Below are 14,991 nucleotides of genomic sequence, written 5' to 3'. Positions count from 1 at the left end.
ATGTTGGTTCTGAACTTCCCTAATGTTTCCTCACCTTTGTTTACAAGGAAAAACAAACATTTCTTAACAATATCCTGTACTGTAATTGACTTCAGTTTCTCTTTGTCTTCCTTTTCATTTTTTTCTCTCCTTTTGGTACTCTGCCCAACACCCAAGGACCCTCAGGTTCCCCAACCCTTGCACCCCACTGCAGTACCCACACATTTGAGATGTGAAAGGTCCTTTCAAGCTATGGACTCCACAGAAGGAATTGTGGAGAAGGTGGTCCCTGAATTAGGTCTTAAATGAGGAGAAGAATTTCAACAACTTTTGTCATTATCCCTTATTCCCAAATTACCTTTACTCTCCTGTTCAAAATGGCAGCAAATGGAAGCTTGATGTTAGGAAGAAAGCAATCCATGCAATTTGCTCCTCACTAAAATAAAAATGGCTGATAATCCTAAACTTCTAGGGTTTTATTGTTTGCATTTTAAAAGACAATTCTCATTAGCCCAAATGAATATTTAATTAATAGAATTTCAACCACTGTGAGGGTAATTTTCAGTCTCTTGTGGGTATTGAAACCATATGTTTTTTTTAAAAATCCACCATACAGTCTAGACTTTGGGGTTGCATGGTAGACATTGATGGGCTATGATCTGCATTTTTGGAGGGACCACCCCGATGGCTGAGATTTCGAATCCATTTGGGTATTTTGAGATTCTACTGGATTGGTACTCAATTACTTATTGGGAGGTAAAGTGTCAACAATCTCCCTTCCCCCACTTCATGTCTCCCAGTCCTCATGATGCTCTCTCCTGTATTTAGGCCTTTGTTCATACCATCCCCAAAGCCTAGAATGAGAATTGGATAATTATAGATAAGGCAGTAAAACTAACAGAAATTGTTCCCATTTCTTGGTCAGGCTTTTTTTTTTTATTTTTGCACAGGATGGCGGTATGGTAGAGAAGATAATGCTGTCCTACATTTGTAGAATTTTAGAGGTTTTAGAAGTGCTCAATATACACTTTCACATTGAGATGATCTCATTGAATACAGCAACCGAGTGAGGCAGGCCCATCTCACACACATGTTATAGATTAGGAATCAGAGGCACAAAGAGGAATCTAATTTGCCAAAGCCACACAGCTACTAAGTGGAAAAGACAAGACTCAATTCCAAGAGTGTGGGATACCAAATAGGGACAGATTTTAATTAATTATAGGTCCACAAAGTCCATATATTATTGCAAATGGGAGGGTTTTCATCTATGATCCATCCTATGACTATCTAACCCCACTTCTTCCTTTTATAGACAGAAAAACTGGGGCTCTGAAAGGGAGCCTTTTTTTCTTTCTAATAAATTTACTGGCTTTTCAAACTGACTGAAGAAACTAGCTGTTTGCAAATACCTCTGACTTTCCTTAAATCTTTGACCTCTCAATCTATAATCCTATGTTCCTACAAAAATCAAGGGATGTTTGTTCTATTGTCTTTTCAGAAAAGGAATGTTTGGACTGAAATTGAAGAAGAAAAAGAAGAAAGAGGAGAAGGGGTTGATTCTAGCAAATAAAGGTGCACAAGGTAAGGTATAGTAGGTAAATGTCTTGCTTGGTTCTGCAGAATTGAGGGCCAAATTCTCTTTTGTTTGCTCGGTGGAGTTTACAGCCAACACCCACCCACACAGGTTATGGGAACACCTGGCACATTTCTTATCATGTTAATTTAACTTAGTTCCACCAACATTTATTAAGGGTTTGTAATCTGGTAGGTGCTTAGGATACAAAGATGACAGTTTCTATCTTCAAAGAGTTTCCAACCTACTGAGGGGGATAAGACACTTAAACTACATATAAGTCAGAATGCGAACAATACAAAGGAGAGGACCACGCAGAGTATTATGAGAAATTTAAAGAGAGAGTATCTTCAGTGGAGGAGATCAAGGAATACTTTATGGAAAACACCTGAGTTAGCTGGGTCATTAATGAAGCAAAAAAAATTCCAGGTAAAGGCAGAGAAGAAATTCATTCTAGTCTTTGAGGATGGTGTGAACAAAGGGCTGAATACCCATACCGGAGAAGGCAGCATGAGAACTGGGGAGGAGGAAGGGAAGGAATGTCAGTGATTGCTTGATGCCTCCCAACAAGATGAAAGAACTTTGAGTTGCTAGAAAATTAAATAACGTTCTCCTATGTTAGGTCACACCTTCTCTTGAGATTTACATGGTCTACATGATTCACAGTAGCAGAAAAGGGATCTGGGTTGCTTTGCTACATCATAGCTCCCTGCTGATCTTTTTCCCCTTTCTGTCTCTGTCGGGCAGTGAGATTTACTCTCCTGGGAGGGCATGTAGATTTGTTGATGCTTTCCCCCAGGTTCTAGTGTGTGTCTCTGTTTGTGACCTATCTCATTCTATGTCTCTGAGTTGCTCTTGGAGCAAATAAGACATGGGTTCGAATGTTACTACCAGCTATTAAAAGCGAAATGACCATGGTCAAGTCACTGCCCCTCTGAACCTGTTTTTATCATCTATAACATGTGGATGATGAAACATATTATGCTTATTTCACCAGATTGTTTTGGGACTCAAATAAGATAAGAAATATAAAATGTTTTTCAAACCTTCAAGCTCAATATAAATATCAGCTCATTGTTGTTATTCCATTTGATCAGTTTGAATAAGAAAGATATAACGGTTTGTTAGTAATTCCTGTTTTACAGTATTATTTCAATATATTGCCTCTGACCCTCACAACAACCCTGTGAGGTAGATATTATTATTATTATTATTATTATTATTATTATTACCATAATTGAGGGATAATGATTTGCTCATAGTCACGCAGCTGATGGAACTTCAGATCCTCTGATTTCAAAACCAGTGCCCTTAAATATCTATGACAGTAGGGTCAATGAGATGATTAGATACCTCATTTTCCCCTCTGGACCTCTGTATCCTTTCCTTACCTTTGCTTAGGAATTAATCTTTCCGTATGCCTGGGGTGGGATATTTGGCATTAAATAATGGCCCATGGGCCCTCAAAGGCTCAAGAAAAATCCATTAACATAGATTAAAAGGAACTCCTGACTGATGTCTCAGTTTCAAAGTCTCTAAGTCCTCCTGTATCATGCAGGGGAATTAAAGGATTCTGCTCTGTCACCCTATTCTGATTTTAAGGAGGTGGAGTGGGGAAATGACCTGTTAAAATCTTTACGTGGATTTGATGTCAATGTATGAAATTTCATTTATGATAGACTTATTATTATGATATTTTCCTGATAATAATTTCCCTCAGTGTTGCCATCAGATCTGCTTTGTAAAATGGTGATTAACTGCTTTGACACATTTGTTCATTCATAGTAATGGCAGAGGTTTAGAGGAGACTGCTTTTGTTTGAAAATCTGAAGTAATGACTAAGTCTGTATCCCAAAGATATAAAAAAGGGAAAAGGTCCTACATGTACACAAATATTTACTCTTTTTGTCATGGCAAAGGACTCGAAATTTGAGGGAATGTCCATCAATTGGGGAATGGCTAAACAGTTATGGTATATGAATGTAATGGAATACTATTGTGCTATAAGAAATGATGAGCAGGTAGATTTCAGAAAAACCTGAAAAGACTTACATGAACTGATGCGGAGTGAAGTGAGCAGAACCAGGAGAACATTGTACACAGTAACAGCCACAGTGTGCGGTGACTGACTTAGATAGACTTAGCTCTTCTCAGCAATACTATGATCCAAGACAATTCTGAAAGATTTACAATGGAAAATGCTATCCATATCCAGAGAAAGAACTATAGTGTCTGAATGCAGATGTATTTTCACTTTTTTGTTGCTTTTTTTGTTTTTTCTTTCTTGCTTTTCTTTTTTGTTCTGATTCTTCTTTCTCAACATGACTAATGTGGAAACATGTTTAACATGATTGCACATGTATAACCTATATCAGATTGCTTTCTGTCTTGGGAGGAGGAGGTGAGGGAGGGAGAAAAATTTGGAACTAAAATCTTATAAAAAAAGAATGTTGGTAACTATTTTTACATGTAACTGGAAAAAATAAAATACTATTTAAAAAAAAGAAAATCTGAAGTAGTGGAGGAGAATGACCTTCTGTGGTTGTCTTTCATTTTGGAGCAACTAATTGTTAAGAAGTTTTTCCTAATATGAAGGTTTCCACTCTGTGCCTTCTACTTATTGTTCTTGGTTCCGCCTGCTGGGGCTATGTAGAAAAAATTTAATCTTTCTTCTACATGTTAGCCCTTCAAAAACTTGATGACAGTGATAGAGTCATTTCTCCTTGTCTGCCCTCCTCCCCAGTCTTCTCATCTCCAGGCTCAACATTCTCAATTCCTTCAACTAATCTTTACATGACATGATCTTAAAGCTCTTCACCATCTTGTCTGTATCAACATCTGTTTTAAAATATGGTGGCAAGAGGAGAACATAATGTTCTAGAAGTAATCTGGCAAGGGCAATATTATTATAACTACTTTTTTTCTGACAGTAAATAGTCCCAAAAAATGAAAGCAATGGTTTGTTTTCATGGCTACTTTATACGTGTGTGTGTGTGTGTGTGCGCGCGCGTGTGTGTGTATGTATATATATATCTGTGTGTGTATATATATACATATATATATATATAGGGTGAAATTATGAAGTAGATTGAATTTCCAAATTTGCTGCTTATGATGATCTCTATGTGACTTTGAGCAAATTGCTTCACTTCTCTGGACCTCAGCTTCCTTGTTTATAAAATGAAGGGTTTTGGTTAGATGAATTCTAAGGTCTCTTCCAATCTCATGATCTTAGAATTTTCTCTATCCCTATTGGCGGCATTTCCTTATTACCTCACTGTATGGGCCCATGGCTTGAGTATCCTCTCTACCATTAGGAACTATTAGAAAAGGAAATGGAATTCACAAATTATGTGGCGGAATTGTCTAATGACCCCTAAAGTGTCATCTGTCCCTAAGATTATTGGCATTTTTATTAGGTATACATAAATTAAGATACATAAATTAAGCTCAGAGAAGAATAAATAATCTAAAGATAATAAATCTAAAGTTACATAAATTGAACTCTAAGAAGTAGAATAGCTTTCTCAGGCAACTGTAAGAAACAATAGCATTTGTATATTACTGCAAAGTTGGCAAAGTGTTTTACAAATATTATCTCATTTTATCCCCATAGTGATCCTAAAAAGGGGAGGTGCTATTATTTTCCCCATTTTACAGATGGTAAGACTGAGGCAGGCAGAGGTTAAGTAAATTTCTAGTAAGTGTCTGAGGTCAAATTTGAATTCAGGTGTTCCTCAGGCCAGATCCAGGTCTATCCCACTACACCAGCTTCAGAAGGCCCTTTCTTTAGTCTACTCACAAGAGTACACAGAGTAAGTTTCTCTCTCCTAAAGTATAGGAGAGAGAATTCAAAAGATTTGCCACCCAATTAATTAGTTTAATTTTGTACAGTATTAGTCATTTTGTGATTTTTTTCATGTATTAATACCTGAGTGAATTAATTTATCAGGTCATTGATAGAACTGAGCACCAGAAACTGAGGGAATGGGAGTTGTATCAGAGTGAAGAAGAGGAAGAGATAATTTTGGAATATGGAACAGACAGAAGTTAGAATCTTAAGGACACAAGTAGTACTTTCATCACTGCTGATGATCAATGGCAAGAGATTCAGAATAGAAAGGCAGAATTGGGAAGTGAACAGCTGGTTAAGGAGACAGTCTAAGAATGCAATTCAGATTTCTGGATTACAGCTTAAAATAGGAATGATGGGCTCTTGTCCAGGGATGGAATGCACCTAAAAATGGCTGCCCAAGATGTTTCTTTCTGGTATCTCTCAAACTTAATTAAGAGGGCTTTAAACTAAAAAGGAAGGGGGAGGGAAGAAAACTTTTTTTTTTACTTAAATCCATAAAATAGATGCTTATAGAGAAGACAAAAGAACAGCAGTAGAGATGTTCAGAAATTGGTAGGAGACCTACTCATTCCCCAAGGACCCTTAGGGTGCCTGGAAGTGCACTAACCAAGGTAGAAATCTAGTTGATTAGATACTTTGCAGCCAAAGGTGGAGAAGCTCCATACAGTCAGTTAAAACAAGACCTAGAATTGATTGTGACTCAGATCATGAGTTTCTTATTGCAAAATTCAGACTTAAATTGAAGAACGTGGAGCAAACCATCAGACCATATAGGTATGACTTAAATAACATCCATTATGAATATGAAGTGGAGGTGCTCCTTTCTCTCCTCTGACACTGCCATCCCTCTAGTACAGGCCCTCATCATGACCTGTTTATTGCAATAGCTTGCTTGTTGGTCTGCCTGCCTCAAATCTCTCCAACTCCAATTCATCTTTCATTCAGCGAATAAAGTGATTTTCCTATAGCACAGGTCCAATCATGTCACACACGCCATTTCCACCACTCAGTTAACTCCAGTGTCTTCCTATTGCTTCCAAGATGAAATGCAAAATGTTTTGTTTGGCAGTCGAAGTCCTTCATAACCTACCTACCTCCTACCTTTCCAATTTTTTTACACCTCTCCCTTCTCTGCTCCATATTGAACATAATTTTTGTGGCATTATGATTTGGAAAAGATACTTTTAATATTTCTGCTTTTAACTGTAAAATTTTTATGTACTGATATATAATCAATCTTTGTAAAGGTACCATGAACCATGGAGAAAAAGGTATATTCCTTTCTATTTCCATTCAATTCTCTCCTGTGCTCCAACTACTAATCCCCCTGGCTTACTTTAAGTCCGATGTTTTACAGGTTAGATACTTTTGTCTTTGCTTCTTCAGAAGGTCATGGAGAAATTGCAGTCCCTCAGGAGGGATCTTCTACACAAGAAGGACAAGGTGCTGACCCGATGCAAGATGGCACACTCATTCTTCCAACATCCTCAGCCCCTCTGAAGAGAAGGTACAATATTGTCCTCTTCCAAAAACCTACCACACCTGTCTTCCAACAGTGATTCGCCTAATATCATTTATCCTTCATAATCTTGTCCAATTGGTTCAGCTAGCTTCTCAATCTCCAACCTTAGTTGTGATAAGGATCGCAAGGGGCACCAACATCACAATCACACAGCAGGAGTAGCATCATATGTAATGTTAAGAGACAAACTCAGGAGCTACTGAAGAGACAAGGTCTCAGCTGCTACTGAGACACAGAGCTTCAGTGATGGAACTAAAGGTCCTAGCCTTGCTTTTGTCCCCCAAAGGGATGGGTACTTGGGTACTGCAACATGCTAAAACAAACTTTTGTTTTGATCTAGAGGTCTCTAATCTCTAGAAATTTCTAGTTAGTAGACCTAGACCTTGTACTCTAGATCTATTAGTTATATTATTATATTAAATTAATTATATTATTACATGATATTATTATTATATTATATTATTATGTGATATTTATTGACAAATATTATATTACAGTTGTCTTAATTAGAATGCTTCCATTAGAAATGTTTAATGATTTCTTGTTGTTAATGATTTATCCAAAACTGTTTATGTCTTTTGATCACTTCTCTATTGGGGAAAAGGGCATCACACTTATAACTGTGTATCAGCTTCACATAGGAAAGAAGCAAACAAACATTTATTAAACACCCTACTAAACACTTTATAAATATCTCATTGGATCATCACAACAAAACTACCAGTAAGGTGTTGTTATTATTCCCATTTTATAGTTGAAGAAATTGAGTCAGACAAGTCACTTAGCATATAATAAATGACTTGCTGTGGGTTACACAGCTAGTAAGTCTCTGAGGCCAGATTTGAAATAAATTCTTCTTGATTTCAAGTCTTAAAATCTATCTACTGTGCCACCTAGATGCTTAGGATTGGGTGTCACATGTATACTAGATATATTTATTTATTTAAATTATTTATTCCCTTAATCTATACATTTTCTTTTAATTTTTGAAATATTATTTATAATCAAAACCATAAATTTTGTCTCTAGTAAATTATTTCAGTTGTCTTCTCTCCATAATTGAGATAAATATATTATTCTCTTCCCCCCCAAAATTTATGGCTTAAAAATATATTGAGATCAATGATCTAATTGGAACATGTTGTAGTGTGTAATTTGGAATAAAGCTGTAAATCCATTTTTTACTGCCTAATTTTACCTAATTTTTACTGTCAATTTTATTAAATATTAATTCTTTTTCTCAATATTATTGTCTTAGATTTATCAAAAATGTATCTCTTATGTATACTAGGTTATCTGTTCTTTTCTATTCTATTTTTTCCATTTAACAGAGAAATCAATAATTTTTACAATTAATCCTTTATAGTACTATTTGAATTATTTTTATATTCTTGCTTATCTGTTTCCTTGTGAACTTTTATTATGATCACTTAGTTCTATACTATCCATTGATGTTATGATTAGTATTGCATTAAATCGATACAATAATTTGAGAAGTAAGGACTCACATTAGCTTAACCTAACTATGGGCAAGAAATATCCTCTTTATTCAATTTTTCCTCATTTTCTGCCAGAATCATTTTAAAGTGGCCTTTTGTGGAGTTCTCCTGTTTATCTAGTTAAATTAGTGCTTAAATATCAGACACATTGTATCATAAGACATCAAATTCTGTCTCAGATCTTTTGTGATCCTAGAAAAGTCACTTAAACCTCAGTTCCCACATCTGTAAAATGGAGTTGTAAGGATCAAGTCAAGTAAACAAACATTTATTAAGCACCATTATATGCTAGGTAGTTACTGAACTAAATGCTGAGGATACAAAGAAAGAAAAAAGAACCCATCTCTACTTTCAAGGAGTTCATATTCTAATGGCAGAGACAATATTCACGCAACTATGTGCATTCAAGATACATCCAGGGTCAATTGGAGGTATATCAGAGGGAAGGCCCTAGCATTGAGGGGAACTGGGAAACCCTCCTTGCACAGGGTGGGATTTTAGCTGAGACCTGAAGGAAGCCAGGGAAGTCAAGAAGCAGAAGTGAGAAGGTAGAGATTCCAGACATGAGCAGCAGCCAATGAAAATGCATAGATTTGGCAGATAGAATATCTTGTGCAGGGGGCCAGTGTCACTGGATTGTAGAGTTTATGGGGTGGTGGGGATAAAGTATCAGAAGACATGACATGTAGCAAGGGACCCAGTTGTGAAAGGTTTTGAAAGCCAGAGAATTTTATGTAAGGTCCTGGAGGTAAATACGTGTCACCAGAACTTATTGAGGAGAGGTCATACCTGTGATTTAGGAAGTTTACTTTGGTAGCTGAGTGAAGGATGGACTGGAATAGGGAGACACTTGAAGCAGGCAGGCCCACCAGGAGGCTATTGCAATAGTTCAGGTATGAGGTGATAACAGTCTGTGTCTGGAGAGCAGGGTTAGTGTCAGAGGAGAGAAGGGATCATGTATGAGAGATGTTATGGTGGTAGAAATGCCTGACCTTGGCAACTGATTGGTTATGGGGGGATGAGTGGGGAGTTGAGGATGACACCTAGGTTTCAAGACTAGGTGATTGGGAGGATGGTTATGCTCTCAGAGGTGATAGGGAAGTTTGGAAGAGAGGAAGGTTTTGGGGAAAAGATACTAAGTTCAATTTTGGGCATACTGAATTTAAGATGTCTTTGGGACATTCAGTTCAAGATATCTGAAAGGAAGCAGGAAATGCAAGACTGGAGGCCAGGAGAGAAAGTAGGGCTGGGCAAATAGATCTGAGAATCATCTGCATTGAGATGATAATGTAATCCAGGGGAACTGATGAGATCATCTAATGATATAGTATAAGAGGAGAAGAGAAGACGGCCTAGGACAGTGCCTTAGGAGACACCTATAGTTATCGGGCACAGCATGGAGAATGACTCAGCAAAGAAGACTGAGAAAAAGTGGTCAGAAAGGAAGAGAGCCACAAGAGAGCAGTGTCATAAAAACCCAGAGAGAAAAAAATATTAGAGTGTGATCAACCGTGTTGAAGGCTGCAGGGAGGTTAAGAAGGATGAGGATTGAGAAAAAGCTATTAGATTCAAAGATTAAGAGACCATTAGGAATTTTGGAGAGAAGGTCAGGATCAAATGAGATTTATATGTGTGTGTATTTGTATACGTGCATATATATATTTATATACACATATATGCACATGCACACACATATAAACAAACATACACATACATATGTATAGTATAAACACATATAGAGCAACTAGGTGGCACAGTGGATAGAGTCCAGGCTGGAAATCAGGAAGATTCATCTTCCTGAGTTTGAATCTAGCCTTCAGGCACTTACTAGCTATGTGACCTTGGGCAAATAAATTAACCCTGTTTGCCTCAGTTTCCTCATCTGTAAAATAAGCTAGAGAATGAAAGGGCACACCACTCCAATTGTTATTATTCATCCTTCATTTTTAAAGAGGACCGATGACATCATGGGGTGATGTTGTGACCTGTGTGTGAATTGGATTTAAGTGAGGCAGAGTATCTCTGTCAAGAAAACCCCAAGTGGGGTCATGAAGTGTCAGACATGACTGAAACGACTGAACAACACCAAAATAAATACATATATGTATGGGTGTATATATGTATATATAAGTATATATGGAGGGAGAGGGGAGAGAGAGACAGACAGAGAGAGAGACAGAGAGAGAGAGAGAGAGAGAGAGAGAGAGAGAGACAGACAGACAGACACACACAGAGAGAGTGAGAGAGAGAGAGAGAGAGACAGACAGACAGACACAGAGGGAGAGAGAGAGAGAGAGCGAGAGAGAGAGAGAGAGAGAGAGAGAGAGTGCACATTTGTTAATTTACTTGATCCTCACAACTCTGTGAGGTAGATGCTCCGTTTTACTGATGTGGAAATTAAGACTGAAAGGTTTACATATACATACAGATGAGCACATGCACATATAATATATAAAGTATTTTATAATATATAAAGTATATTAATATTAGCTAGTAGTAGTAGTACTGCAACTATTGTTATTAACTAAAAATATGTCTTTATTTCTTGAAGCCAATCTTTCCTTCCTTACTTTTAACAGATCAAAATTGGTGACAAAGATCCACGATGGCGAAGCCAAATCCCAAAGTTATCAAGTGAGTATGCAGAATATGTAATATTTCAGTTTACAGAAATGGATGTTGACCCCTGGAATGACACGGACAATGCCTTTGCATTGTAGATCGCCATAACCATCACTGAAGCCCGACAACTGGTGGGAGAAAACATCGATCCAGTTGTCATCATTGAGATTGGGGATGAGAAGAAGCAAACATCAGTCAAAGAAGGAACAAATAGCCCTTTTTTCAATGAAGTAAGTCATTCTGAATTAATCCTTAATTCTCTTTCTCCCTCTCTCCCTGCTTAGCAGTGGAAATCATCCTGGTCTTAGAGTCAGAACACGTAGGCTTAAATCGTGGTGCTGTGACTCAGTGATGTGTGTTCTTGTTTGAGTCACAATTTAATTTTATTAACCCCAGGCTCCTCATCTGAAAAATAAAGGGGTTAGATTAGATGTCTTTAGGTGGACTAAGGTTCCTTCTACTTCTTACAATCTACAAATCAATAATTCTTAATTACATAAAGGGAAGGGACCAGAAAAATATGGAAAAAGACAATCCAATCGACAAATCCCATTTAAGCTGATGTTGTCAATTTCTTATCCTCTGCTCATCATCCACTCCCAAAAGTGGTGTAGTAAGGACTGGCTGGTGATTCCTCTCCTTTACAGATGGAAAAATTGAGGCCTCAAGATTTGAGGTGTTTTGACCAAGGACATATAGCTAGTAAATGATGGACCTGGGACTGAAACTTTGATGTTCTGCCTCATTTCTTCCACAATATGACCTAGCTCATTCTCTTACTGGTTTCTGGATAACCAAATTGACAATAATAAAAATAATAAATAGCTGGAATTCATGTATTATCTCATTTGATCCTCCCAACAACCCTGGGAGATAGGTGGTATTATTGTCCCCATTTTATGGGTAAGGTAACTGAGGCAGGTGGTGGTTAAGTGACTTGCCTACGGCCACACAGCTAATAAGTATTTTGAGAATGGTTTTGAACCCAGATCTTCCTGATTTCAGGTCCAGTGATCTATTCACTGTGACACCAAACTGTAGTAGATAGGGCAAAGGATAATTCAGAGTTATGACAGAGAGGTTTTGTGTAGGATCCAGGTGATGCTTGAGAAGCAGCTTAGCTGCATTTAGAGATACTCACCACCAGGTCGGTCACAGGGTGATGAATTTTATCTCTTTAGGACCTAGCACTAAATTATACAAGGGTTGCAATCTACATTGGTAAAATGAGTACCTTCAAGAAAGGTACTGTGGTCTAGTGGGAAGAATCATGGTTCTAGGGTCAGAAGGACTGGGTTCAAAACCTGCTTCTGAGGCTGATATCCCTTAATCACCCTGGACCTGTATCCTCAACTGAGGATGGCTTAATAAGATGGCTTCTGAGATGCCTTCTAGCTTTGACTCATGAAATCTCAAACAAAAGTGTGTAAGGCTGGATTTGAACCCAGATCATCCTGATTATCCCAGGTCTAGTGCTCCATCTACTGTGCCACCTATCTCCGGTGCATATGGCAAAAGATAATTTTGACATGCCAGAAAGGCTTTGTGTGGTATCCAGGTGATGGACTCTAAGTCTCCTGGCTTGGCCTCTTCCACTCAAAAATAACCCCATATGTAATGGGGGCAGTTGCCTATCCCTACATCTTTGAAAACTGCCCCTTCTAAAAAGGCTGAGGGCAAGGGCCACTTGTCTTTTGTTGTGGTGGCTTTGCCTTCTAAATGTAAAACCGAAAGCACTTAGGAGCAGTGATTTTCCATCTGTGCTCAAAGCTCCAGGTAGCTCCTGCCTACATAAGCCTGAGGCAGTACCAAGACACAGCAAGATGAAGCCGAGAAAGCCGAGCCTCTGAGTGATGGGTGAAGATTAAAACAGCCAAATCTCTTTAAGGTTGGCGGAGGATTTATTCTGAATCTGATTCTAAAGCACAGTGACTAGAAGTATTAACTGGAAATAAATCCCCAATAAGAAAGGAGCATGGCATAGTGTCGGGAGCACTGGATTTGGGTTCAGAAGACTTGAATTTAAAATATGCCTCTTCAGTTTATAATCTACGTGGCTTTAAGCAAACCACCTCAACCCTATTGATTTGTCTATACAGGGAGGCATTGTGACATGGAGGAAAGGGGACTGGCTTCGGAGCCAAAATTCTGGGGTCGTATCTGGCCACTGATAATGCTTGTGTGACCTTAGCCAAGTCACAGCTTCCCTGAATCTCACTTCTCTTACTTGTAAATGAAGGTGTTGGACTAGACGGTCTCTGATGCTGTGATTAGATCATTTCTAACGTCCCTTTGAGCCAGACTTCAAAAGACCCTCAGTTTCTTAATCTCTAAAATGGAGTTCATAATACTTGCACCACCTACCTCATAGAGTTTTTATGAGGAAACAAATCTGTAAACCTTGAGTTGTTATTAACGGAAGTAAGGTGACGCCATAGTGGATAGAGTGTGCCAGGCCCAGAGTGAGGAATATTCATCTTCCTGAGTTCAAATTTGGCTTCAGACACTTACTAGCTATGCAACCCTGGGCAAGTCACTTAACCCTGTTTGCCTCAGTTTCCTTATCTGTAAAATGAGCTGTAGGGGGAAATGATAAACCACTCTAGTATCTTTGCCCATAAAACCCCAAATGGCTCATGCAAAATCAGACACAACTGAAACCACTGAACGACAAATTGATGAAAGGCAGAGTAAATGGAGAGCTAGATGGTGTGGTAGATAGAGGGCTGCACCTAGATTCAGGAAGAACTGAGTTCAAATCCTACCTTAGACACTTCCTTGTTATGTGACCCTGGACAAGTCACAACCTCTGTCTCAATTTTCTCATCTATAAAATGGGGATAATAATCGCATCCCCCCAAAGGTTATTTTAAGGATAAAATGACAACAATATTTGTAAAGCGCTTTGCAAACCTTAAAGCATTATATCAGTGCTGGTTATCATTATTATCATTATACAATATTATATATTATACTATTACATAATTATCATTATATTCAATCATGTTATTAAAATTATGATATAACATCAGACAGAAAACAAAGCTAATTAACAAAACAACAACAAAGAAGCAAACAAAGTATGAAATAAAAGAAGACCCATTCTCCATCTTGGCCACGGTTCTATCTCTAGCAGCGCATAAAGGAATGGGTCGTAGGAGACCATTGTCTTCCATGATAACTTGAAGGACGACGATTTTTCCCTCCCAAAACATCACAGATTTAGAGATGGAAGAAACCTTAAAGGCCATCGTATCCAATCACTTCTTTCTACGGTTGAGGAAACTGAGGCTGAGAAAAGTTAAATGACTTAGTCACATAGCTAGCAAATGTCTGAGGCAAGGGTTGAAATTAGTTTTTGCTGATTCTGAGCCCAACATTTGATTTACTGCCCCACCTGAATAAAATAATTTCCCTTAAAAATCATAGGATCATAAATCTAGAGCTAGACAGGATCTCAGAGGCCATCTAATCCAACCCACTGGTCAAGGAGGGTTGACTTGCTGAAGGACACACAGGTAGTAAGTAGAAGAACTGGGATTTGTGAAGCCAATTGAATTGAAGGGTTGAGGTCTGAACTACAAAGAATAAAGATAATATCTTATGCAAAAATATGGCTTCAAATTTTGGTCTTCTCCCCAAGGTCAGGCTCTCCTATCAGTATCCATAGCTATAACCCTCTCTCCCTATTTTAAGTTTACTGTTTTTAGTCTGTTGCAGGCAAAGGAAGCAAGTTCATTAAGAATTATATGCTCGATAAAAATCAAGAGAGAGGGCCCAAGGATTAAAGTGGCTAGCTTTAATGCATGGGCTTTGTGATGGCTATTTCAGGAAATCAGAGGGCTTTCTTTTTCACTTATCTCTGAGTTTCAGGAGTGGTTTCCCAAGAGTTGAGGTTACCAGAAGTCTGACCTGTAGGTATGTAAAAGCATGCTAT

At 38.0% G+C, this 14,991-nt stretch overlaps 1 protein-coding gene across 1 annotated transcript in view; it reads left to right on the top strand.

Moving 5' to 3' along the window:
- The first annotated feature begins 1,487 nt into the window (after positions 1 to 1,487).
- FER1L6 (fer-1 like family member 6) overlaps positions 1,488 to 14,991 on the top strand; it is a 205,173-nt gene continuing 191,669 nt past the window's right edge. Inside the window, exons 1-4 of the mRNA XM_036739631.1 lie at positions 1,488 to 1,563; positions 6,798 to 6,918; positions 11,012 to 11,066; positions 11,153 to 11,284. Of these exons, the coding sequence (XP_036595526.1) occupies positions 1,488 to 1,563; positions 6,798 to 6,918; positions 11,012 to 11,066; positions 11,153 to 11,284 (384 nt within the window). The remainder of the gene's footprint in view (positions 1,564 to 6,797; positions 6,919 to 11,011; positions 11,067 to 11,152; positions 11,285 to 14,991) is intronic.

This window comes from Trichosurus vulpecula, chromosome 1, assembly GCF_011100635.1.
Source record: "Trichosurus vulpecula isolate mTriVul1 chromosome 1, mTriVul1.pri, whole genome shotgun sequence".
Classification (NCBI taxonomy): domain Eukaryota; kingdom Metazoa; phylum Chordata; class Mammalia; order Diprotodontia; family Phalangeridae; genus Trichosurus; species Trichosurus vulpecula.
The sequence above is the reverse complement of the archived record's forward strand: the minus strand, read 5'-3'. Positions and strand labels throughout refer to the sequence as shown.